This window comes from Hetaerina americana, unplaced genomic scaffold, assembly GCF_022747635.1.
Source record: "Hetaerina americana unplaced genomic scaffold, ioHetAmer1.1.p SCAF_8, whole genome shotgun sequence".
NCBI lineage: Eukaryota > Metazoa > Arthropoda > Insecta > Odonata > Calopterygidae > Hetaerina > Hetaerina americana.
In genome coordinates, this window is record NW_027287427.1 from 851,691 (window position 1) to 879,433 (window position 27,743).

The following is a 27,743-nucleotide window of genomic DNA, read 5'->3' on the forward strand; positions in this document are numbered from 1 at the left end:
ATGCGCTGTGAGAGCGGTGGCACCAACGTGCTCAGCCGCGCCCTCGTCTCGTTGGCGCGTGACTACCGCACGGATCTGCTGGGCATCAAGGTGGGCAAGGACCGCATCGTGGTGCTATGCAGCCACGAGGTGGTGCGCGAGGTGCTCTCGCGGGACGAGTTCGACGGGCGTCCCAAAGGGCTGTTCTTCGAGACGAGGACCTGGGGCTCCCGCAAGGGTGAGGGTACCCCTTCTCTCCCCTGCCCCCTCACCATCTTTCCCATTCCCCGATTTTCGCTCTTCAGCGCAGCAGTCATCTTCATAACCCGCGAAGCCCACTCCGAAAGACGATTGATTGAACCAATTGGTCATGTTACGAGTTCATTGGGCGCATCACCAGGTTCACGCCCACGACGCCGCGGTGCTCTCGATAGGATGACAGAGAGAAATCGCCTTTCCCGAATGGTCTCGAGGAAAGGTGGAAAGACTCTCTTGGTTCATCGAATCGACGGCGATGAGGATCGTTCTGTCGAAGTTGCCGGGAGAATGCTCGATTCCAACTGCCGGGGGAGGACATTGCTCATTACATGAGTATGGAAATAAAATTTTCCATGCTCGCGTAATGTGTGTTTAAATAAAATTATTATGTAAAACCAGTTATGAAGCTCATCAAGTCTGTTTGAAATTTTGAAATGTGGTAAAGGAGTTTTGAAACAGTTTTAAATTTAGTTGAATGAAATACGGAAATTACATGAATATCACTTTAAAAGAATTAATTGAAACATATTTTCAATACATTTAAAAATGGAATAAAAATGTGTTACGAAGACACTAGGGTGGACATCAGGGCAAATTTGTTTGAAATTTGATGACAATTAGTAAATTGTGTCAAAATACAGGTAAGGTAGGATTCGGTTTGAAAAGAGCCAAGTAAGATTTCCGTTTGCTTGAAAAAATAAAATATATTTCAACATCTAACCATTGACTTTTAAGCTTGGAATGTCTCCTAAAAATCTTTAAGATGGTTATTGGTGTCGTATGCTTCCTTGCACGGGTCAGGGAACACCTCTGAATAGTTGATTTCAATTATTTCAAGCTATTTGACCAAGGCAGACCTGAGAGAAACTTATGTTTTGGCATAGCGTGGCGATAGGCAGGGATAGAGACACCATGATGGTGTCTAAACATCCCCACACTTAGTACGCATCTTGCTGTGGTTCTGCTACTTTCCTCATCGCGAACTGTTACAATGTGCGCTGCCGCAGAAAATCCCACGAGATCTGTGATTAGGTTTTTACTGGCAAAAAACCGCAAACCGGTTGAAATTCATAAGCAACTTTGTGAAGTGTAAGGAGACGGAGAAATGCGGTTAGGTGAAGAGAGGCAGTGATGCATTCAGTTCAAAAATGGCCACAGCACCAACTTTCTCGACGAGGACCACTGTGATCAGCCTAGCCTTGTAACAGATGAACTGCTGGTAAAAATCAATGAAAAAATTCTCCAAAATAGCCGATTTACAATTACAGATCATTCGCTTCATTTTTCCCAAATTTCACAAAGTCTTCTGCATGAAATTGCAGCGGGGAAGCTAGGAAATCAGAAGTTTTGTCCCAGATGGGTGCCGAAAATCTTGACGGAAGACCATAAAAAAAACAGCATCTTGCTGCATCACTGACTTTCCTCTAAGCCTATGACTAAGATGTTAATGCATTCTTGTCGCCGAACGATTCCCGCCTCTTTCCAGCGATGAAGACTTGAATTGCAACTCAGAGGTGGTGAAGCAAAATTTCCATGCTGATGAAAACAAGTGGTTAAAATGTAAGGCGGCAAATTTCATCAGAGACGGAATTGAAAATCTTGTAAAATGTTATGATACGTAAAGAGGATAAGGAACATACTTTGCATTAATGCTCAAATGAAATGTTGCTTTATTTACCTTTTATGATTGGGATGACCTTAAGACATCTTGTCTCTCCTAAAGAAACAGAATCCAGCATCCTAGTCTACAACAAGCCCATCTTCATCTCCATGTACTTCCTTCCTCCCTTCTTCCTGTCCAACATCCCTATCCCCTATTCATGCCCTTTCCTCTTTTGCCTTACATTCTCTCCTCTTACGCAGTCTTTAACATCCCACTGCCGATCAATACTACCTTAATCAATTTTCCATGAAGATTTCTTTCAACAATCCCTTCTCCTCGCCCGCCATACTTAGCACTTCCTCATTTATTTTCCTTTCTGTCGACTTCACCTTCTCCACCACTTTATTTCAAAAGCCTCCAATCTACGCCTATCATCCTGTTTCAACGACCATTGTTCTCCATCGTACATAACTACAATTCATGTCAAGTTTGAACAAACCTTTTCTTAACATCCTCATTCAACATCCCTGTCATCAATTACCCTTCTTTGAGAAAGCCTCTTTGCCCAGTGCAATTCCTCTCCTTACATCCCTACTACTTTGACCATTTTGGTCCAAAACACTTCCGAGATATGTAAACAGTTCCAGCTACTCCCGTTTTTACCCTTCTATTTTAATGTTAAGTTAATACCTTGATATTGCAAATGACATAATGATAAAGGTGCCTTTCTCTTTCTGGAAAATGGCATAACCTTTGTTTTATTTATATTGATATTGATTATCATTCCATATCTTTTGCACTGAGTATCGAATTCACTCAGCAATGCTTGCATCCCCTTGGCTGACTGACAAACTAAAGCTTGGTCATCAGTTAACCTAACTGATTTTACGAATTCCCCGCCCACTTTCATTCCTACCTCCAGTTCTTCCCATGCCTCTTTAATCATTTCCTCTGCATACAGGTTGAACAGCAACGATGATAATGGGCAACCCTGCCTTACACCTCTTCCTAACACTGCCCATCCTGACTCCCCGTTCCCCACCCACACCTGAGCAGTCAGACATGTACAGGTTGCGGATTAGCCTCCTGTCCCTCTAATCTATTCCAATTTTCTCCAATATACTCATTATTTTTTCCCTATTCACTCTATCAAATGCCTTTTCTAAATCTACGAAGCAGGCAAATACTTCCTGGTTGTATTCTATATTCCTCTCGATTAGTGATCTCATTACTGCAATTGCATCACACGTGCCTCTTCCCTTCCTGCACCCAAACTGATCATCAACTAAGTAATCATTTGCTGTACTCTCCATTAATATGTTTATGATCCCTAGAACCACTTTAACTGTGTTCAAAATCAGTTTACTATACAGCTCTTTTATATATTACTCCCATCTCCCTTGAATCTTTCCTGATTTAACCAGAATTTTCGCCCACTTCTCAATAATTTTTTACACAGATTTGTCCTTCTTACTTCCCGATAGTGTTTTAATCTTCTTGTATAGTGCACCTCTCCTCTGAAAACTTTCCATATTCTCACGCTGGGTCTTCCACCATGCTTCTTTGGCTCAATGTTTTATTTGTCTCAATTTATGGAATAACTTTTTGTACTTCTTTCTACCTAACTCTGAATTAACATTCTTCCATTTCCTTCTCCCATCTATCTTTCTGATAATCTCATCTATAATCCATTGCTTCCTTGTCCTTTTCATATTAACAGTTCCTATAGTTTCTTTTGCTGCTTTCGATATTCCTTTTTTCATATACAGCTATATTCCCATTTTTTTCAGATGGTGCTCAGCTCTTATTCATCATTCATGATTTATCTCTACAGTCTGCTGATACTCCTTCCTTGTCAGTACAGTTAATGCTTCTGCATTCCATTCCCTAACCTGCCTCCTCTGCCTTATCTTAATAATTTGACAGTGCGCTTCATATCTAGTAAATTTACTTTGGAGTCCGCATCCGCTCCCGGGAAATTTGTGAATGAATCATGCTGTTCCTAAATCTGTACCAATCAATAATATAATGTAATTTAGTCACCTGACATTTTCCATGTGTCTATGCCTTTTTGGTGTCATAATCATGTGTTAGTGAAGACTAACCCCTGTCTTCTGCAGAACTCAATTGCTTTCTCCCTCCAGTCAATCCCCCATCACTATCAAATGTTTCCCTGAAGGAACACACCCAACTTCTTCCTCTCACTAATCATATACCCTATCGACTTCTTCCTCTAACTAATCATATACCCTATCCACTTCTTCCTCCTTATATTTGTTAGGTGGCAGATGTATAGAACAATGACCAAGGTCTTTGGTACTGATTTCACCTCTACTGGTATAGTTCTATCCATTGTTTTCTGAATGTTAACTATGCTTCTTCATAGCTTTTCATTCAATATTATGGCAACCCCTCATTGGCTCTCATTCTCTCCGCTGTATATTACTCCATAACCATCACTCCAGTAATCCCCACCATCCTTACGTCTCACCTTGCATAAACTTAAAATATCTATATTTCCTATTTCCATTTCTTGCTTTATATACCATTATGTTACACCACCTTGTGGGTGCATTAATTCACAATTCATTTTTCTTCAAATGTTCTAACTTAAACTACAACAGGTTTAGTGTTTTAGGCTCTAAAATATGTTTCACATACTCACTTCGCTTACAAGAATATGCATACATATTTATACATGTAAGAAGAAAAAAACAATTAACTTAAACCGCCCATGTAAATGCCTCAATTTGAATGGTGACTAAGTAGAAAAATTGTCTTAAAATATGCCTTTCAAAAGTACATGATAAAATTTTGTCTTGTCGCTAGGTTAATATTTTATTTCAAAACGTAAGTTACTTTCTGGACAGCTTTCGTTAATTTTATTTTTCCTGAAAGTACTACATGTAGTTTCACTGACCTTCATACTGCATTTCCTTGCCCTTATTAGTTTATTGTGTAAGTTTATAGTCGATCCATAAATTTGTTTCTCTATTTCTATGTTACCAAGCTTCCATTTTTCCCTTTCATCCATCTTCTTAACCATCTCTTGCGTGATCCAAGACTTCTCATAACTCACATTTTCGACCATTCCTATTATTATTTTCTCTCTCTCTCTATCCTATTGTTCAGCTCCTCCCATATCCCCTCTACTGTTTCCTTTCCCTATTCTTATTTAGATGGTAATTAAGGCCTTTTTTGGATTCTGCCCTTTTTACTCCCATGAACCTTTTAAGATTCCAATTTGACACTCCTTTTCCCCTCTTGAATTTCAAATTTCATTTCATCCCAAATAAATTCTGGGCCAAACTGCATATGCACCTCGGAAACTGGGTGGGATGATGATGATTTTTCTCAATCTATTCATTACAATGACATAACCTAACTGGCAACTGCACGTTTCTCCTGGTATTTTCCATTTGTACCAATGCCTGTGATGATATCTGAACCAGGGCTTAGTTATTATGAAATCTCTCTTTTGCTTTCCCTCCACAATTATTCCTAATTCCTCAATCATGCTCTCCCATTCCTCCCTTTGCTGACAATTGGGCTTCAATCTCCCATTACCATTCTGTAATTCCTTCCTGGGATGCTCAAAATAATTTCATGAAATTGTGCTGTTGATTTCAATGGCAAGATAAAATTCAATTTTTTGTCACGAATTCATGCGGCTCTAGAAAAGCATCAAAGCCTAAAAATATGCAACAATCTCAAAAAATTCAACTCTCTTGGAGAAGAACTGAAAATTACTTGCCAAAAAATGATGAAAACATTAACCTTTTCATAATTTTTGGACAAATTACTGATTATTTGTTAATTTGTATGGAATAGTGTCATTCCATACTTCCATACATTGATTGTATGGTTACGCTATAGCTGCAAAATGAATATTTGTTTTGAATTAATTTTCATTTCCCTCCCTTGCTGATTTTGCACTAGCCAATGAAGGCAGTTTTTTCTGAAGCACAAAGCCGAGATTTAGTTGGTAGCAGATTTAGTGGAGTGGAAGATAGTATTTAAGAGACTAGATAGGTGGAGTTTGGCCTTCTTTACAAAACTTTAATAATTTTGTGGAATATTCATACTGTTTCCATTAATAGGCACTTTAATTTGAATGCAATCACAAGTAGGTAGATGTGCAAATCATTTCCCATCTTGCAGCACCATCGGATGATGCCAAAATAATATGATAAAATGCAATTGACCATTCTTTTGGGAAAAATATATATTATAGTCATTAGGATTACCAAAACTCCCATGAAGTTTTGCCTGAAGTAATTATTTCACCTCAGGAGTTAACTTAGTGTCTGCATTTTTCTTTCTGCGTTCCTGCCCTAGTGTGTTCTATCTATCCAAATGGTGTTGTGTTTTTCATGCAAGAGGGCCAGCAAACTCAAGGCCACAGCTAACACTCTATGCCGCAGGGTTTTGGTACGTAGGCGTGGGTGAAGCAAATCATGGGAAAATCAGGGCTATTTGAAAAGATGAGGGTGCTCTAGTCTGGGTGCTGATGACACTCCCCTCTCCCGGCAGGTATCATCCTTGTGGATGGCATGCTGTGGCACAGCCAGCGCCGCTTCCTGCTGCGACACCTCAAGGATTTTGGGTTTGACCGCCGCTCCATGGAGGAGCTGGTGCAGAAGGAGGTGTCAGAGCTCTCCAAGTACTTCCTGTCGGCGATCCAGAAGGGGGAGTGCACCACCGATGACAAACACCAGACAGGCTCCTCACCCAAGTACGTCCTCCTCAAGTCACAACTCCTGCTGCAAAGCAATGCTCATGAACGACCCACTGAATACAGTCTCTATATATCTGTCATTAATGTCAGTGCATTGCTCACGTGGTATGCCTCTTCCATTAATTGCTTTGCTCATCCCACATGGCAGGGAATATGACAGCTGTGTCATGAAAGTGACTCGCAAAGTTAGTCTCAACTCTGTCTCACTGCGGAGACAGTATTTGTCTCACTATTGCTGGCACAGTGTATTTAAATAAGTGATATCCATACTAAAAAGAAAGACTCGTACTTTTCCCCAGATTTTATTATACGGTACAACACGTTTCACCGACTTGCAGCATCATCAGGTACAAATTTGCAAAACAGACAGAGCAAGAATATATACCCTCAGGACAGAGTGGGGGCGGGGAGGGCTGGAAGGATTTGAGAGGGGTGGGGGCTCTCAGGTTCATTGATGGGTTGTTTTGACCATTTCCAGGCTAGTTTCTCGGAGAGGAGTGGGGAGGGGTATGGGAAAAGTACGAGTCTTTCTTTTTAGTATGGATATTAAATACTTCCACGAAGTGAAGCCTGAAACAATAGAATATATAAATAAGTAATGTTCACTGGGGAGTATTACAGTTTAACACCTCAGCTATCCTTTCATCTTACCTTGCAGAGCCCTATACTACCTTGATTTCTTTCTTTATATTTTATAATATTTCTATTCTTAGTATCATCTTTGCATTGCACAACCCAGTTGCTGAAGTTTCCTAACTGCCAGGACACATTTCCTCAATTATGCTCATCATAAATTTATGGGAAAATGACTGAGGTGGTGACTTCTGGTTGCCTTTCTCAATTGCGTATTTAATGTGACACCATCACTTACTGGCCACCCCACTGGGGTCAGACACTTTTGCAGCCATCTCACTGAGGAACAGATGCTGCATGGACTACCTTTTGTCTGCCTCCTAACATTCAACCTTTTTTGCATGGGTGACCCTACCAGGAAAATTTATCATTTATATTATCCCCAGAGCTGTTTAGCTCCAGGGGTTATAGGAACATGCAAGTGCTTCCACTTGGGTTGTTGTTTATAACATTTTCAAATATTTCTGATAAACTATTTTGAGCAGCAAAATCAATAATTATTTAGATCATGAGGAGAGACCTTATTTTTATAAATATTTGCATTTGATGTTTATTAATTGAACAGGATAAGACCATGGAGCATAGATTCACTAATAAGGAATAATAATGGTGATTTTACCATATCAAGACCAGAATTAATCCTTTTGGCTGATGTTTCATCCAGCTCACTTCTGAAGACCAGCTGGAATAAGTTTGTATGTACTATTAAGAAAAACAGGTCCAGAGCAGCGATTACCAAAATGAAGTCAAGTGCTTGGAAGGTTGGAGTAATTTATATCAGCACTTAATGATGATTTATGTATCATTAAATGAGAATTAAAGAGGTCTACTAAAGATGAAAAACTATTTTCATCCATAATATATGGCTCTTTCATTTAAGGATCATTCCAGTGCAACTATCAATCATTCTCCATGCAGGGTTAGATTTATTTCTTAACATTTAACTGTTTTAAACTCGATTAGTTCTGTTTGAATTATGAAGGACATTTAAGAAGTAATGGTCATAGTTTTTATCTCCTGGTATCTAGTGTGCTGCTCCTTATCATTAGAGATGCTCTATGACTGTGCCCATTTTTAAGAATTCTTAACCATTGTCAAATATCATTTCTCACCAATATTTAGGAGTTTTTTCAATATTAGTGGAAAAGTTATGCTAAAATAATGCAAGTCCAATTTCTACACAGTAACAGAACAACACATAACAATGCACAGAACAAAGATCTAAATATGATAAAGGCTCCATCAGGTAAGCTCTGTAAGGTATTATATTTAATGGTTTAACAATAGGGATGTGTTAAATTGCAAAGAAGATAATGTAATTGATAAGATCTTTTAATTTGCTAGAATAAATGGACAATAGGTCAAAATTATTAAATACATCAATCAATGTTTGTGAAGTTCCATTATATGTGGTGTGAGGCCCATTTTTAACAGATTTGTTGCTACTTCTTCATGCAAATTTGTTCTGCATACCCAGAAAAATTAAATTAAATAGACATACACATTAATAATAATAATACATTTTATTTGTCCAGTGATCAAGTAGTTACAACTGTTACACTTGATATAAGACAAGTTAGGGGAAAGTGACAAAATACATTTGTGGATACAAGACACTTATCAGGCATTATCAAGAAATTCAGCAATTGAACAAAACATTTTTAATTTTAAGAAGCTAAGTAGGTTGACTTTATATGCAGCCACACTGTTTCACACAGCCTTAATCTCAGCTGGGAGTTTATTATAAAGTTGAAGGCCCATAAAATTGGGGCCAGCCCCAGCATTTTTTGTATATGCATATAAAATGTGCAGCTGCTCATTCTGCCTAGTAGAATATTCGTGGATATTGCAATTTTTCACATATTCAGATAGATTTCTTTTTGTATGTATTATTATATGAAAAATATGAATACATGGCACTTGCAATCAATCCAATTTTTTAAACAGGGGATGGCAAGGGAGATTGTGTTTTGTAAAACTCATTAGCTGAATGGCTCTTTTTTGGACCCTGAAAATGGCCAAGGCCAAATGACGATGAACCCCAGTAAAGGATACTATAGGCTATGTGAGAGTAAAATTCACCATAGTATAGTGCACAGAGAGCAGCCACTGAAACTCTGGATCTAATGGACCTTATTAAGAAGCAGGCCGGGCTTAACTTACTGCTTAAAGTACTTATGTCTTCATCCCAAGAGATTTGAGAATTTATGTGGAAACCCAAAAATTTGGTATTTTGTACCTGTGGGATCCATTCATGCATCCATGTGGGACCTTCTCATCAACTTCCATTGAAAGTACTTTGCTTACCTTATTTTTATTTACAAAATATATTAGGTGAGACTTTTCTATATTCAAATCTAGGAAATTATTATGACACCAATAGAGTAAGGTGTGACTAACTTGTTTACACTTAACTATCAATTCATCAAAAGTAGGCGATACAAGAATAATGTTGGTGTCATCAGCATATAACAAGGGGGTAGCACTGTACCTTAGTAGTTCAAATACAGCCAAAAATGTTTCTTAAAGGAACAGAATATTTTTGAAACAATTAAGTAGAGCAGCCAAGTAATCCTATAATACACGGTGATTTTGGCCTCAAACTGTTTTTCTAATAATTGTCCAAAAAATACTTTTTTCAAATAAGGCCGAAATGGGATAGTAAGTATCTCATTATTTTTTTGTATGCATAGAGAAATTTTAAAAACAGACCCTGAACATCATTTTTGCCATTTTATTTCTCCATAAAAAAAATTACTTCATTCCATAAACTCTGGCTGCATATCAAAAAACACAAGTCATCCTCTTTGAATGTCCCTTGTTTTTTTTTAGCTTATAAAGAACTTGATTCATTGATAAAACAGCAGTGTTATCAATTTATAAGAATATAGCATAAGTCACTTGGCTTTTCCACACAAAAATTTTTATGTGAAATTTTTATTCAAATCTTTTTATGTGGAAAAACCAAGTGGTTTAATTTTAAGTTCAATATGAAGAATTTCCACCAAGTGATGCCAGAAACTGTTTTATTTATAGCATAAGTGTTCTTTGCATTTGTGTGTTTCCTCAAAGAAGAAACCTCAACAGAATCACTGCCTGGCATAATATTACTTTTCCCAAAAACATTCTGTCCCTTTGATTTGTTGCAAATCATGATAAACAAAATCACTGATCTGCAGAGATCTGTCCATTCTACTTTGAATCTCTCTTGTCCTGGATGTTGAAGGAAGCTTGGAATTCACCACATCCACCACAGCTTCTGTAGTATTTAACCCTGCATCATCCCCACCATCTTCATCTGAGTTTGCTCCAATTTCTTGCACACTGACACTTTTTCCTGCTGCTACAGGTGTTGTTCTTTTTTTGCTTTTATTTTTTTCAAGAATTTTCATTGATCTAGCCTCTTTCAAAATTTGAAAAAATGCATTCTTCCAAGATTGATCAGATTCTTTGGCCTCAATAGACTCTTTAAAATTTGGAAATATGTCAGGGACCTCTTTCACATTCAAAGGCCCCGTTCCCTTACCTCCTAACCTAGCACAAAAGTTATCCTTGAGGGAAGGTTCAATTGGATCTAGTGTTGTTTTCTTATTCTTCGGTATATATTTTTTGGTAGATCAAGGGCATTTCATTTTTTCAGCTAGAGCTAATGCTTTTCAAGGCATTCTCTCCTAGCTGCCTCAAGGGGTCAGCAAAATGCCTCATCTGGAAATGGCTGGCACAGATGCGTTGTGTTTGGGGGAATAGTAAAACTAATGTTAAAATCCTTTCACGATTTTGAAACTTCCACTGACAAATATATTGACAAATTGCCTCCAAGCAATACTTAGGTGCTAGAAATGTGTTGCATTAGAGGCAAACATATATTGACTAACCAATCCTTAGAAATTGCCATGTCAAACTGCCCAGATGAGTGTCTCTTGTAAATAAGCACCAGATATTCCTCCTTCTATCCAAGTATTGTAGGGAGACTATGCCTAATAGAGAGTGAATGTGGAAAAAGTACTCCACTCGTGGGAGCAGCCATCAGGACTGAATTTTTAGGAGATACTTTTAGAAATATCTTTAGCAACTGCTGGATGTTGTGCTCCTCTTTCAACAATGATTGGTTTTTCTAGGATCATCAACAAAATTAGTTTCATCAAAAATAAAATTATTTTCAGGGGAACCCCATCTAAAAACACTTCTAAACAATTAAAATAATCTAGCACAAGACGTCTGTTCATGGCTACTTGAACCCTTTTAACATTTTCTCCAAACATAAGTGTCAATATGTTTCTTGTCATGATTCCATGAACCATATCTTTTCCTGGGAAATTTTTTCAACACAATTTACCTTTTTACTGTTCAAATAAGTTTACAGTAAACTTTTTGTATCAAGAACTCTAGAAACTCTCACTAAGTGCATTCCAAGAGCCTCGAGTTTTACATCTTATTCATGATGTAGCAACTTTTCTTGAGAGCTTATCTTTCTGGGTGCTCCTCAGAAACTGGTACTACGCTGACCTTTGGATTGCCATTTACGCACTCTGAATTTCCTTTAAGGCTTCTTTTAGGCTATGTTCATCAATCCTTAACAATGAATGCCCACCATGGACTTCCTGCTAGTGCCTGGTCAGGGCCAAAGTCACCAAATATTATTTCAATTTTTTCCTAAAAAACTTGGTTCTGATTTTGAGTACAATATCTTATTGAATTCCATCATGCTGGGCTCAACTTTATGGAACTTAATGATGAAATTTGAAAAATGAAAACTTCGTTAAGCTCCAACAAATTTTTTAAATCTGAAAATTCAATAAAACTTGCAAAGTTTTTATTTTTCAAATCCCATAACATCTTAACTTTTTTGTAATCAGGTTTGGAACAAACCAACAACAAGATAATATCATTTTATTTTACCTGAAATCAGCAGAGATGGCTGAGGCTTTGTACACTCTCAAGAACACATGAGTTCCAATTGAGCTCCCAAGTGCATTCGCAGAGTAACCATCACAAAGGGTAAGGCTGGTTTTCCAGCAATATACCCTAACAGTGTTGCAATGGGAAGGAAAAAACAGCTGGCTTAAAGCATTTGAAATATTTTACTAGGGATTTTCAGTTTGTAGTGTAGCGCAAACATTGCAAAGGTCACCCCTTCTTATGGTAACCTTAAAGGGCATGGAATTAGCAATATTGCCTCATGCTGGTCACTCCAACATCAAGCAAGTCAGCACAACTTGGTGGGAGAAGGGACCATCTAGTCTCAATCTCACCCTAATAAAGGCATTTTAATATATTAGGTATTAACTGTCTGTCCCCCGTTCCCTCCCATGGAATGCAGGCCCAACCTTGATGTCAACTGCAATGAGCAGGGGAAGGAGGCGACCATCTGGCTGCACAATGCCTTCAGTGTCTCCGTTCTGAACACCATTTGGATGATGATGGCTGGGGTCCGGTACGAACCAGGGGACAAGGACCTTCGTGAATTGCAGAGCATCCTGGCAGACTTATTCATCGTCGTGGACACCACAGGATGTCCCTTCTCCCACTTCCCATTCCTTCGCTTCATTGCACCCGAGATGTCTGGCTACAACATGTTTGTCTCCACTCACCAAAAGATCTGGGACTTCCTCTATGTAAGATTTGTCGTTACTTTGTCTTGTTTTCACCCACATGAGTGCATGGGGCTGGAATTTCTCTAGCCAAAACTTTGAGAGATGCTCTAGTTTTTAATTAACTAAGATCCAATTTGTCTTCAATTTTTCCCTGTTTCCCCATTTCCTCCCAATAAAAGTGCAGCTCAAATCGCCTCTAGGGACACCATAAAGTTTGCGTTTCCTTGAGTGTACTGTAAATAATGCCTCTATGGAACATGGACCCTCATTGATGATGTGAATTGCTCCAACTTTAGACAACTAAATATCATAAAGCTAACCTGATTGCAGATACAGTTGTATCAGGCTGGTCTGTTGACTGAATCAGTTGACAAAAACTGAATTTTCCTCCCGGAGTACTCACAGACACACATTATATGTGTGGGGTGTAATACCTCAGTGAATTGAAGCTCACAAAAGCTTCAGAAAATTGTACATAATGTCTCATTTTCAATAACATGGCTTTTTGAAACAATTTAAGTTTCCAGTTTAAATAGACTAAGATCCTTTTTCGTTTATCACGTTTTTGTATGTTTTCATGAGCAGAAGGAGTTGGAGAGGCACAAGACGTCATTCCAGCCAGATATTTGCCGAGACTTCATGGATCTCTTCTTGAAGAAGGTGGCTGAGGAGGAGAGTGCTGGAGTGAAACACTCTGAATTCAGTGGTCAGTTGTATTCCCACCCCTCTCGTTCAGCATACTCACCAAATATGAAGGGATGAGAACCAGAAGGATCATTTGATCATTTTGATAATTAGTCAAAGGCCGAGAAATTTTTCAATACAGTTATTCTGGAGAAAATTGATTTAGTAACAAATTTTTCATTTCGAAATGATATGTGAGTGTGATTTGTTATGATAGGTGCAGATGGAATTCACCTTGAACCATGGCATGTGAATGTCACATGTAAGCAGGATAAGTAGGAGGAGAAGCAGGGAGGTCTGCTGGCCATTGATTGCCACAACTTAAATGAAGTAGTGGGTTCCCAGAGGCATCGTCTGGATTTTTAACCACCTGGCCAGTATCTGAGTGATCTATCGATTATACTGCTGCAATGCCAATTTTCATGTTTATTATTAAATAAAATTCCAGAATATCAGATGAATCTAAAGCTAAATAAAGGAAATGAATGAAAGCCTAAATCTAGCAGGTGAATAAATCAAATACTTTACCTTACTTCTTTGATGCTACAGCTTGGTGTGGGCTTTGGCCTCCTTAAAGATACCTGCCTGTCCATTCTCCTCTGTTCTGAGCAATCTCCCATCACCTTGTAACTCCCATGATCTTCAAAATCTCTTCCTAGTCCTGTATCCATTGCTTCCGTGGCCAAAAAGGAAGTATTTAAAGGAGGCCATGTGTGGTTTGAAAGGTTTAAGAGAAAAAATGGCAACCATAGCATTGTGAGTCATGGTGAAACAGCAAGATCTAACTCAGAGAGCAGAGAACTTCATCTGTGACCTGAAGAAGCTCCTAATTTTCAGATGGGTACTTGCAGCAACAGGTTTTTAATTATTATGAGATGGTTTCTTTTGGAAAAATTGCCAAAGAAAACCTATACAACAGCAGAGAAGAATGCTTTCCAGGTAACAAGCCAATGGAAGGCCATCTGATGCTGCTATTTTGCACTGATTCAAACAGGGATTTGAAAAAAACCTTGCTTATTTACCATTCAGATACTCCAGGTGCCTTCCAGAAGTGCTAAGTCCAGAAGAGCATGCTAAATGTGATGTTGAGGCCATGGGAAAGCATGTTGCATCTTACATTAAGAAGCATCACCCTTATGAAGTAGTGGCTATGGGCACTACAAATTTATTTAATGATAACTCTCTCTCACATTTTCACAAAATTTTGAAGAGCCGCCAAAAAAAATGTTGCTAGACTGCTTTCTAGTAAAAAGGAATTAGGAATATATCATATATTCTAAATTTTCATCATAATTGTTTTCTACAAATCATATTTGCATTTCAGGTCGGTTCATTCTGCAATAAAAGAAAAGATTAAGTTGATTCACAATACTATATAATTTATGTATTAATTTTCTTTGGATAAAAGTGGTGCAATATTTTTTGGCATAGAACCTGTTATCTATTGACTCTAGGAAAAGCTCTGATATCACAAATTGTGTCCAAGGTGGCTACCAAAAATGCTTACGGACTAACGCAAAGAAAGAAGAATGTTAAGTGGATGAGCATTTGTAGACTGCTATTGACAGCCATGCCCTTGCAATCTTACAATTGTTTGAAGATGATGAGGAACTCAAGACCACTGTTATCAACTGGTTCCATTCCCAGGCCACGGATTTCTGTGCTGAGGGATTAAAGAAGCTAGTGCAGCATTACCAAAAGTTCTTTGGAGGGAACCACAATGGAGTAGAAAAGTGAATTAGGGTAGGAGGAAACTAACAATCATTGAATAGTTTTTCTAATGAATAAATTTATTTTATAGCTAACAGGACCTAACTAAAAAATAACCCTCATACAAAAAGTACCGCTTCAATTCAACATGCATACTTCCTCCCTCCCTTCACTCTGTCCAACATCCCTATCTCATTCCTGCCCCTCTCTTGCTTGCCTAACATCCTCCTCTCTATCATAGTTCTCAACATCTCATTGACAATCAAAATGCTCTGAACCCATCTTTCCTGTCTCCTTATGATTTCTCCCGTCAATTTCCTCTCTCCTCCCCTCAATTAACTCCTCCACCCTACTCCCACTTCCTCAATTGTTTCCATTCCTGTTGACTTCACCTTCTCCATCCTTCTCCAAACCCACATTTCAAAATCCTCCAGTCTACGTCTATCCTCCTGCTTCAATGACCACGTTTTCGCGCCGTAAATAGCTACGCTCCATATCAAAGTTTTTACGAGTCTTTTCTTAATATCCTTACTCAACGTCCCTCTCATCAACTCCCTCCTCTTTGTGAAAGCTTCTTTGCCGTGCAATTCTTCTCCTTATGTCCCTACTACTTTGACCATTTTGGCCCAGAACACTTCCAAGATACGTAAACTGTTCCACCTACTCTAGTTTTTACCATCCTATTTTAATATTTAACTTAAGATTGGCTCTCCTCTTTCTCAAAAACTGCATAACTTTTGTTTTGTTTACATATATTCTCATCCCATATCTATTGCACTGGCCCTAACCTCAAGCCTGTAAATTCTGATCAAGTGTTAATGTGGACAAGTTAGGAAGACTTTTGATTGATCTTCTGGCTTGTAAAATTGAGGATGCATGAAATAATGGCAACAGTAAGACAAATAGTAAACATTAGCTTGCTTTGAACTGATTGCAGATGCCCAGCTGTTGGCAACTTGCATGGATTTGTTTATGGCTGGCTCAGAGACCACTTCTAAGGGACTAGGCTTTGTCTTCCTTTACCTCATCAAACACCCCAGAGTGCAGAAAAAGGTACAGGAAGAGATTGATGCTGTTGTGGGGAGAGACAGATTACCAGATCTGAGCGACAGAGTGAGGTAGGGGCACTTCCTTGTACATTCAATTCCTGACCTTCCATGATGATAATAATAATAATGAAAAAATAGTATTAATAATATTATATACCCAAGAAACAATGAGAAAATTCAAAAATAATTACCCTCAGCACAAGGAATAAAGGATCTACGTCAACAAAGTGATGTTGAGATCGCCCAGAGGGAGAGTGTATCAAGCTCAAAGGATACTATTTTGAAGAATAAAAAAAATCTACCCAAATTAATTTGTTGATCTATATTTCCCTGAGGGCTTATTAAACAGCCCATGCAACTATTAACGCTTAACATGTGTACGTAAAACTTCTGAATTGTATTGTTTCCTTTAGGAATGTGTTTGTTCAATGATTTTTCCCAGTTGATGCATGAAAGATTCATTTTGAATGTGAGCTGGACTTGGTCAGTGCTTCAAGCACAAATTCCATCAGTGATGCATTTTAATGTATTGGTGTAATAGGGTAGCTAAGGGTAGGAGACATTGCCCCAAAAAGTGTTGAGAAGTTAAGATGTCATTTGTCCCGATCCCCAGAAATTATAGTGCCATAACTCAATCATGAGTGTCAGCAGGATTTCTTGCAGGGAGGTTAACTGAGAAGAGAATGCTGTGGAAAACTTTTTTTCCAGGTCATGATCATATTTAATCAATGTCTTTGTTATTCTTTTAACTATAATAATAATTTGATTAATGCATACAAATTTCCAATCTAATCACTAGAGTAATATCCCCAATTAATCTAGCTTCTTCCTAGCAATTGCTGTTTCAAAATTTCATTCCTCATATATATTTCCTAATTTTTTTCAATTCCCTTTTTTCAAATGTAGCTTTGTACTAAATCAATGATTGCCCAGGAGTTTGTTTCATCTGTCAATTTTTGAGTCCTGTTGAATGTATTAATGCCTTTGAAAGAATATTTCAATACATTTATTCAATTAATACAGACTATTAGATAGTAAAAGCTTATTCTTAAACTGGATAAAGACCACTGGAGATCTTTATGTATTCACTTATATTTCTGTAATTAATGTTATCACTTATTGGTCAATTTCACCCTTGCCCATTAGATGTAATCAAAATTCATTCTATAAAATTATTGAAAAGACTTATTTTAATTTTAACCACTAATCTCAAATATTTATTGTTTTTCTTTCATTATGACTTTTGCCAATGAGGCTAATGTATCCATGGTGGTCAGGATGGTGCGGTGGCTAGCATACTGGCTTCCTACCCATGGGAGCAAGGTTCGAATCCTGGAGGGGTTAGATATTTTTCAATGGTATCCAGATCCCTACTTGAGGTGCTTTGTGGAAAGTCCATGGGCCTTAAAGAAAGGCATCAAGGGGTCACTAATGCGGACGTTGGGTTTCTCCCCACCATTCTTTCTTTCCCATCCATCCCTAATGGTGCAGATGACCTCAGCTGTTGGTCCCCTCCCTTAATAACAACTATCTATAAGTATACTCTTTGTTTGCATCCACTAATTCACCACTACAGGTAAGAAGTCTAGAAGAAAGTTTGGACATTAAATTTGGAGACCTTTTCTCTCCAACATCATTCTTACACCAAGAGGAGCATGTGGCCAAGTTCAATAATGGTCTGCAAAGCCAAGTTTTTTTCAATTGAATTTTTATGGATCAACAATTAAATTGAATATTTTTCCTGTAAACATCAATTTTCATTAGCTTCATATGTATTCATTGGTTTGGCAGCATGAGATTTGATGGAAGCCTTGAAGTTTGGTACATGCATACTTACATGAATAATTGGCAACGGCCTATTTACGAGGTATATGCAAGAAAGAAGGGTGGCAAATTTAAAAATTGATGTGTCAAGACAAAGTTGTGTGAATGCCATTTACTGATTGTTTTTGAAGCCACTGAAGTTATTGTTTTGATTCATTAGTCATTTGCCTGTCAGCGAATAACACTTTCTGCAAATACCATTGCCCTCACCAATTGCAACATTCATGCTATGATTTGATTATTGCATGCAAAATGATCATCAGCTGGCCCAATTCATTGGGAGTTGTTCCTAGTTTATGGGTATACAGTAATGGGTGAAGATAAGGATGGACAATGGTGTTGTGACTTCAAAAAAGATGGATGTTGATGGATATCACACATAGAGAGATCTGGAGGCACCTCCTTTCCGATCTGTAAATCTCGACCGACTGCTCCACTCAGGCATCATCCCACCTATATATCCACCCGGACCCCGAATCCGAGGCCGAGCGGGCATAGGGAGGTAGGACGGTCCGAGAAGGACGGTCGGCCGGATTCAATCGGAAGGGACATACCTCCAGGTCACGTTTCGTGACAGTTCTTTTATACAGATAAGTTCACGATGAAGAACAGAGCGGCAGGCCCAGTACCCAGGTAAAAGAAATCGTTCAACTAGTGGATGAAGAACTGCAATCTGGATAGATGATAGACAATTAGTGCTCTGACTGATGAATTTCCTCCTGTTGGATGCAATGCTACTACCCGATTGTTTCAGAAAAGCTCGGATATCACACATAGTGTGCATAGTGGTTGATGAAAATGCTTAGCGACCAACAAAAGAACAAAGAATGCTGAGTGGATGAGCGTTTGAGGAATGCTATTGACAGTCATGCCCTGGCATTCAGTGGCTATTCCCTCATCTTTAACTCGAAACAATGGTTTGGAGAAGATGAGGAACTCAAGACCGCCATTGTCAACTGGTTCAAAACTCGTGTGATAAACTTCTGTGCTCTGAGGGATTAAAGAAACTGGTGCAGTATTACAAAAAGTGCTTGGAAATGAATGGCTATTATGTAGAAAAGTGAAGTAGTATTGTAGGAAATAAAAACCGTCAATGAAAACTTTATCTAATGAATATACGTGGTCTGTGCAATGAATGCGCAAACTGATTCAATTTGGTGACCATGCCGTGGACTATATAACCCCACCCACTAGTGGTGCTAGTTGCCTGAGATCCAATGAGCCATCTCTGCTTGGCGGATCATCGAGCTGTGCATATGGCGCCAATTATGTTAGTTTCTGTTGTCCTTGTTTTTACTCTCTGTCCAAAATGGAAATTGATAAAATGAAGGAGCAATGGATCAACATCAAGTATTTTTTGGTGAATTGCGGTAAAAGTTATCAAGAAATTACTGAAATGTTGACAGCATTTTACAGCGATAATGATCTGAAGAAAACATCCGTTTTCAAGTGGATTAAGCTTTATAAAGATGACTGACAAGACACCATGGATGATGCAAGGCCGGGACGACCTTCAACCACCTGTCTTGACGACGCAACATTGACCGTGTGCGGTCCCTTGTCCTTACCGATCGTAGAAAAACTGTCTGAATGATATCTGATGAACTGAATTTAGGAAAATCAACAGTGCTCACTATTTTAACTGAACATGATCGATGGATCCTTCACCATGACAATGCACCTGCTCATTCAGCATTGATTGTTCGCCAGTTTCTGGCAAAAAATTCAGTCACCTTCATCCTTAATCATCCTCCTTATTCGCCAGATCTCGCCCCCTGCGACTTTGATGGAATAAGTGCATAGTAATGAATGGAAAGTATTTTAAAGGGGGCAAAATCGATGTAGACTAAATTTTGCCCAGTAAACTTTTATGGCCTAAGTTCACGTATTTATTGGACAGATTAGCATATTTTTATGGCCAAATGGCCCTTGCTTTTTGAATGTGCCTCATTTTAGGCCAGTCTTAAATATTATTTATACTTGTATCTAGTCAAAAATACATCCCCATTGAATAATGATAGGACTAAGTTAATTAAAATGTTTCTTGTTAATCATTTTCAATTTTCTTATGGTAAATTTTATACTTTGAACGTTTATGGAGAATATTTAAAATGGAAGTTCCTTTGAACTGTTAAAAAGTATTAAAACTCTCTATTCTTTGGAAATATGTGACAGTGGTACTGATATTGAATATCACCCTAGATCGGAATCAGCATAAAAACTGAACAAATTTGTCAGGTTCCTCCTGACCTGCCTTTCTGTGGTTGGTGGTGATTATTTATAGTGGATGTATATTTGGTACAGTTGAAGACTAATGAATACATTATTTTTACCATGAGGATGAAGAAAAGTTGACATTTTTAGCATGCAATGTGATTTCCTGTGTAATAATAACAAACCCATTTTATGTACCCTCAAAATGATCTCATATTAAAATTTTCATAATGATATTTTTCAACCAACAGAATGCCATATCTGGAGGCGATGATCATGGAATCCCTGCGCTTGTTCACTGCAAGATCTTTTGGATTGGCCCACAGAGCCTTGGCAGATGCATGGATCAAAGGACACTTCATACCCAAGGTCATAAACCCATTTTATCTGAATGAATGAGAATAATGCTTTAGTGTTGTAGTTTTAGTGTTGACTTACCTGAGATGGAACAAAATCAATGGTTTTGTAATTTTTAAAGGGTCCACCCAGATCAATGCCATCTTGATCTCAAAAATAACTCATAAACTAGGAGGGTGTCTATCCTCTGTGGTTCAATATACCATAGATAAGACAACACTCAAATATGTATTATGTTCATTTATTCACAAGTCAACCAATATCCTGCATTAAGTAGGAATGGAAGAAAATATTAGTCTCCTCTTACATACATGTTATTACATCGGCTCATTAAAACCAGCTATACTTACATCATACATATGTACATACAAAAATGCAAATATACACTCTCAATGTAAAATTGACAATACATTGTTATATCACTGGACATAATACAATTCTAAATATTACCTACCAGAAAAATTAAGTTAACATACGAAAATTCCTATTCTCACATTGTCCCTTTGTCTTATTTACATCTCTCCTTTGGACTTCCACAATATTTTCACATCTACTCGGTCACCCCCCCTCCCCCAGTCTCTTCTCCTACCCTCTCCAAAACACTGGCATATTTATATACACATATAAATACTCACAAATATTATTATTATTTGGTATTCTACCTGTTAAGGCAGGTTTTGAATAAACATTGCCACACAAAGGTATACCAACAATTCCCTTGTCTCCCTCTTTACAAAATATAACCCAACATCCTACTCTACAATATGCCCCTTTTCATTTCCATATACTTCCTTCCTCCCTTCATTTTGTCCAACAGTCTTATCCCATTCCTAGGCTTTCCTTGTTTACTTAACATTCTCCCCTCTATCACAGTCTTCAGCATCCCACTGCTGATAAATATGCTTTTCATCCATTTTTCCTGCCTCCTTATAATTTCTCCCTGCAATCCCCTCTCCTCCCAGACCATACCCAGCACCTCCTCAATTGTTTTCTGTCCATTTCGGTGTTTTGTATGACAACATGCACTTTAATGTCACTTTAATGAGCAAATGCATGCTATTCAATTCTAATCAATGTCATGGTCCTATGGCTCACCCTCATGCACCTATTGTCAATCAAGATATTGAGTAAACCAATAGAGTGTGAGTTTATACGAGGTATCGTAAGGTGACAATCCTAGGGCCAATATTGATTTTTTGTGGAATTCTACACTGATATAACGGTCAACTAGGTGACCATGAACAGGAGTATGAACTTTACAATGGGGAGGATGACAGCAATGCAGTAATACCTACGGTCAAGTGAGGGGAGGTGGCAAGGTACCGATTTCTTGGAATTGGGAGCAGTCAAGAATACAAGGAATTAGGGAGGAGGGGAGGCATGAGGGCTATTGTGTTGCATTGTGTGTGTACCTTTGAGCTCTGAAATGAGGAACTGTTGATGATTCCTAGTTCTTTGTTTATAAAGTTGTCCTGGTGCATGTGTGCTCCTTGTGGCTTTGAGCTGGAAATTTTGGTTGTGTCTCGTTAGGGATAAATCATTGAGTGTAATAGGGTGGGAAGATTCATAAATGTTTTTTACGTTGGCTAATTTTTCAAAATGGTTACTTTTATAGTGTGCTAGGTGTCCCTTAACTCTGGTAATGTCATTATTTTGTCTGTTCAGTGCATGATTCATGACAAGTGCCGCACTTCAATGCGAAAATTCTGCATTTTTTATGTTAACCTTTTGTCTTTAAAATTACCCATTAAAATTTGTAGGGTGTTTGGGTTTCTGAAACTTAATGTTCGTGCTGTTATTGAATTTTTAGCTGCTGAAAAAGTGACTCGTACTGAGAATCATCGTCGTTTATAGGCTGTTTATGGTGACGATGCTATTGATAGGTCAACTGTAAATTGATGAATATTAAAATTTCGTGGTTGCGAGCCTGGAAAAGACGTAATTGTTGATGAAACATGCAGTGGAATTCCGATCACTTCCATGGACGATAAAAATTGCAAGCTCGTCAAAGATTTGATTCAAAATGACCGGCGAATCACTCAAAAGCGTACCTCGAACCATATTGGAATATCCAAGGAACGTGTTGGCTTTATTATTGAACAATTGTGATACCGTGGAATCTGTGCACCATGGGTACCACGCTGTCTCACAGACGAGAACAAACAAAACCCTCCTTATTTCCTCGATCTTGCACCTTTTGCTATTTTTATTTTTTTCCTCTCAACTCACGAGACTCCTCAAAATGTAATCATCACACCTTGGATGATGAGGTGAAGGCAGAAATTTGATAACAGCATGCTGTTTAACTCACGTTGGCATAGCACTAGAACATGTCTCCATACTTCTGCACCTCAAAATACATTGGATGATTGAAACGACCTTAAACCTGAGCATGCGTGTTGAGGGGGAATGTTACTTCCACATACCACCCAGAGTACTTCTGAAGGTCATTTTGTGTGTGGTCTACAAGCATGTGTGCATTAGTTTTCAGCCTACCCTCGTACATATTTAGTCTACAAATTCTTATATTATGGAAAATTCTGAAAAATTACACCTAGCTTAGAACACTGTTTTTTACATGTTTGTGACCCTTTTGTCAGATTACCTTAGAACTTTTGGCGGGTTAAGATTGTCATTTCAATTTTTTTATCCATTCTATTGCCATGTTTGTAATGAGTTATACGTTTCCAACTCATATTAACAGGGAAAATACAATTATCCATCTTGGTTATTTACCCCTACTGACAATTACAGCAATTCACATATCTCTTTATATCTGATAATGCAATTTACTTGATAAGCTATGTTAAACATTTGTAGTAGGTGATTGAGAGGTTTTATTGCATTACATAACACCATTTTCATCTCTTTTACCCTCTCCTTTAGTCCTTATAGGACTAAGGGAGAGGCTTAGGACTCATAAGACAATGACCCCTCTCATTCTCCACCTCACATAATCATGGGCTATCATTAATGCATCAAACAAGTACCTTTTCAAATAGTCCTGGAATTGTTTCAAGAAGTGGAACTTCCGGAATAATTATTAGCTCCTCTATCAAATTTTTCTCTATCTTTGGAATCTGGCAAATCTTTTTTCATTGAGCAGGGTTTTTAGTTTGAGGAACAATAAAAAGTCATATGGGGCCAGTTCTGGTGAGTACAATGGGTGGGGAAGCACAGCGGTCTTGTTTTTGGCTAAAAACTCATGAGTACTGAGAGATAAATGAGCAGTGCCCACTCATCGTGAAAAAACTACTTGCTGCTCCTCCAAAGATCAGGCTGTTTGAGCCTGCTTCTCTCTCTTTGGTGTTTCATAACATTCAAATGTCGATTTGTACGGGCAAGATCCTTCACTTTCTCAATAATGTGGGGGACATCAGTCGATCCTCTGGAACGCTCATCATCTTCCACTGATCGCCACCTCTTTTTGAACCAGGTAAACCATTCATAACACGCGGTACATTCTGCAGCATCCTCGGCTTAGTAATCAACTCAAAAGTTTCCATGAAGGATTTGCAGAGTTGCACTCAGAATTTCACAGAACAGCGCTGCTCCTATAAAGAGCTCATTCCTGGGGATCCAATTTTTTTGCCGCCCTCCAAGAAAACTTCTTTGCATGAATGACGTAACTAATCAACAAAAGATGATATCAATAAAGTGGTTAAAGGTGGTTATTTGGGAAGCTTCCACAGACACATCATCTCTAAGCAGATTAAAAAATAACCAACTGGAGATGCGCTCTAAAACAGTTCGGAACCTTTTCAACACACCTAATAAATAGCTAGACTACACATAAAGATATTGAAGAATTACCATACAATCAATGAATTGTTGGCTGAATACCAGAAATGTGTAAAATTAGGTGCTGAATAATGTCATTTTATCTTTGTCTTTGTATATCTTATTGTATTTTTCTAACGTGTGTGACCTGCCAATTAGGCCTTTGCCTTCTTATCTAGTGCATGCAAAATACATGTAATGAACAAATCTTTCTCACTTTTGTTGCAGGACACAATGTTGCTAGTGTGCTTTGCAAGTATTTCATACAATGAGCAGTTGTGGAGTGAGCCAGAAAAGTTTTATCCTGAGAGGTTCTTGGATGCAGAGGGTCAGGTGGTTGTGCCACACCACTATTTGCCCTTTGGATTGGGTGAGTGAAGTGCTGAACCAAGCAGGTCTCATTATCTCCCTTTGAGCGAAAATATTACAGCAAAAACTGAATGGGATTTTGGTTGAGACTATCTTAATCACACTGCCTTACTTCTGAATGGTAAATGCCTTAAATTAGCATGCTTAAAGTGCCCATTTCATTTAAAGTAGAACAGAAGGTGTCACAAAGTTATTGGAAAGTCTAGTATGGGAGCAGAGAAAGCAAAATTATTTGATTTTAATACTAATGCTAATAAACAGTTGTCACCCCAAAATTTGAATTTAAAGCAAATAGTGAGATCACCATAACTTTTTGATGAACTGATTTCCTTTATGCTGTTTACAATAATAGAATACAAAAGTTTGACCATCTTTCATCAACTTAGGATGACATTTTTGCCCAATGCTCCTCCATGGTGATAAAACCAACTATGTCAATGGCCAGTGTGATTACAAGCTGCAAGATCCAGTGAATACTTGGAGGGTAGCATGTAGATGAAATTGAAACATTAGCAAGATTGGCTAGAAAATCAGTCCCAGGATTTCAGACTATTTCCGGTAGAGACTTTGAATAAGATTCCTTGCAGCTTAATCCATCTCAACTGAATCTGCATTGCACAACCAGGTCAGTGCTACCAGTGTCCTTCTCACGATACTTGTGGTAGCAGTCGGCTGACAGGATAGAAATGGAAAGCTAGCAGTAAAACTAATACATTTCTACACCATTCTGGGCTACACTGCAGTGTAGGTATTGTAGCTAGTGAAACAAATGATTGTATTCAATGAGAAATTGTCAATTGGGAGAGGAAAGAGTTGCAAAAAATGACTGTCTGTGGAGAGGGAAGCCAGGCAGATAGGATGTCACCCAGAGGCAGAAGAGGGAGCCTTTGGAGGAGGTTGCGTTAACACAAGGAATGGTGCAACAAATGGTGTTCCCCTGCCACCCATTCTACTGCTACTCTCAAATTCCAATGCCCAACCACAGACACCAACAGAAGGGATTTCTCATCAGAAGGTTGCAGGGCTCAGTATTGTTTTAAGTGTTCAACTTATATTGTAGCGGCAAGGGTGCAAGGCATGATAACTTAAATTCATTCCCTTCCGTAACATTCCACCCAAATCTTTTCCATAATGGCTGCATTATGCATTTCATCATTTCTCTTGCAAGTGGACCCATTTTTTATGAAAAGCTTTTAAACGAAACCCTCCATTGCCATTTCAATAAAAGCGGAGGAAGGAGAGAAGATTAAAGAGGCAATGATACTGCTGATAATAACATGTTCTTGAAATACAGCCCGTTCCTATTTCGTTCAATCAATTTGACAAGGTTAGGAAAGCTGACACACCTTTATATCTATACTGTAAGGATCCGATTTTCTGCATGCATACAGAATGCTTTCTGCTTACAAGAACTCTTCAATAAAAAGAGATCATAAACTTTTTATTTACATTTTTTTGTATAAATATTTCATTTTGTTAAATTGATTCCTGGCAACACCACATTTTGCACCAACACCCTTCCCCTACTCCACGGCAATTACGCATCTCCCATATCACCCAGATCTATCTCTATTAATAGTGCAAATGACCTCAGCTGTTGGTGGTCTCCCCCTCTCTCCCCCATCAACAACCATGGTGAATATTACCAATGCCATGTGGTGCTGTTTCTCAGGGAGACTGGGGAAATGGCTTAGCTTGGGTGAAGCTAAAGGCGTGTCATTGGAGTCATCACCACCTTTGAAATTGACTGAGTCACTATCTAGATGCTCTACCTACAAGGTGCCCTGTGTTGGGTATTCATGGCCATCCACATTCCATTGGGATTTTTCCTGTGCTTGAACTGTTCTCGGCACATGCACTTTTTGAAATATGAGATTGAGTTTGTGCTCAGGTTTTGATGGATGAGTCATCTCCACACTTGTGGGATTTTCCCATGTCCTTGTTCAAGACCTGGCTTTTCCTCCAATCCCATAGGCTTCCTCTTTGGGGCAGGTGGGTATTCTAAGGAAACCTACGTTCAAATAAAGCAACAGCCTCTACCCATGTCCTCTGCTTCCCCAGATGAAGAAGTCTCCAGCACTGGAGGACAAACGTTGGGCTTATCCATCAAGAACATGAGAAAAACCCAAAAGTGTTTTGCCGTAGTCACCGCAAAAGTCATCTTGTCCTTTGTGATTGCAGGGAAGCGGCGGTGCATGGGCGAGTCGCTGGCCAAGACGAGCATCTTCCTCTTCATCAGCGGTCTGCTCCAGAAGTATGAGTTCAGCGTGCCGGAGGGTGACACACCCCCACCCATTGAGGGCACAGAGCGTACTGGTGTCACACCGACCCCACTGCCATATCGAGCCACCATTCGTCTGCGGAGGTGATGTGTGTGCGTGTGACAGAGAGGCTGCACAGATGCCCAGCAGTGGCATGCACAGGAAATAACAAAAAGCGTCTGTTCTGTGGCTGCTTTCAATCATTTTTTGCTATGGCACAAGAACGAGAGAGTTTGAAAGGCTCTCCCCACGCATTGGGAGAGTGTTTCGTGCGCAAACACCCCCTCCCTCTCAGGAGGATTGCTGGGGTATATACATTCATGCTTGTGTGTGCCAATGGGCATGCAAATATGGTACATATTTTTATAAAGAGGGATTCCCAGTGTTGCATAGCTGAAACAGTAGTCATACTTTACACTTTTATAACAAGCAAAGAGTGTTTTGATTAAATATAAGGTATACATGACAGTCAATACCAAATTCATAGGTTACATTCAGATACTCAGTTATAGGAAGCAAAGTCCAAATGAAAATAGTTGAGCAAATACTTCCTTGTGTAGAGACCATCAAAATGGGTAGGCTAATCAAAGAAGCATAATGACCACCAAAATGGGTAGGCTAATCATAGTCCCTCTATGTTCTTATTACAGCCTCCTCTATCTTGTTTGATGGCACTGCTCTCTTTAGCCT

General features: G+C 38.7%; 1 protein-coding gene across 1 annotated transcript; it reads left to right on the plus strand.

Annotated features, from left to right (window-relative positions):
* LOC139697918 (probable cytochrome P450 303a1) lies at positions 1 to 27,161 on the plus strand. Its single transcript, XM_071596779.1, has 8 exons — positions 1 to 217; positions 6,374 to 6,575; positions 12,532 to 12,826; positions 13,391 to 13,511; positions 16,137 to 16,317; positions 20,538 to 20,655; positions 24,652 to 24,793; positions 26,974 to 27,161. Exons 1-8 carry the CDS (start codon positions 1 to 3, stop codon positions 27,159 to 27,161), a joined length of 1,464 nt encoding a protein of 487 aa, XP_071452880.1.
* Positions 27,162 to 27,743: the final 582 nt, after the last annotated feature.

What these genes read in the sequence shown, in the direction of transcription:
- LOC139697918 (XM_071596779.1), top strand. Translation starts at nt 1, where the DNA reads ATGCGCTGTGAGAGCGGTGGCACCAACGTGCTCAGCCGCGCCCTCGTC. An exon ending in CAGACAGGCTCCTCACCCAA is followed by an intron (nt 6,576 to 12,531) that starts GTACGTCCTCCT and finishes CATGGAATGCAG; the next exon opens with GCCCAACCTTGATGTCAACT. An exon ending in AGATCTGGGACTTCCTCTAT is followed by an intron (nt 12,827 to 13,390) that starts GTAAGATTTGTC and finishes TTTCATGAGCAG; the next exon opens with AAGGAGTTGGAGAGGCACAA.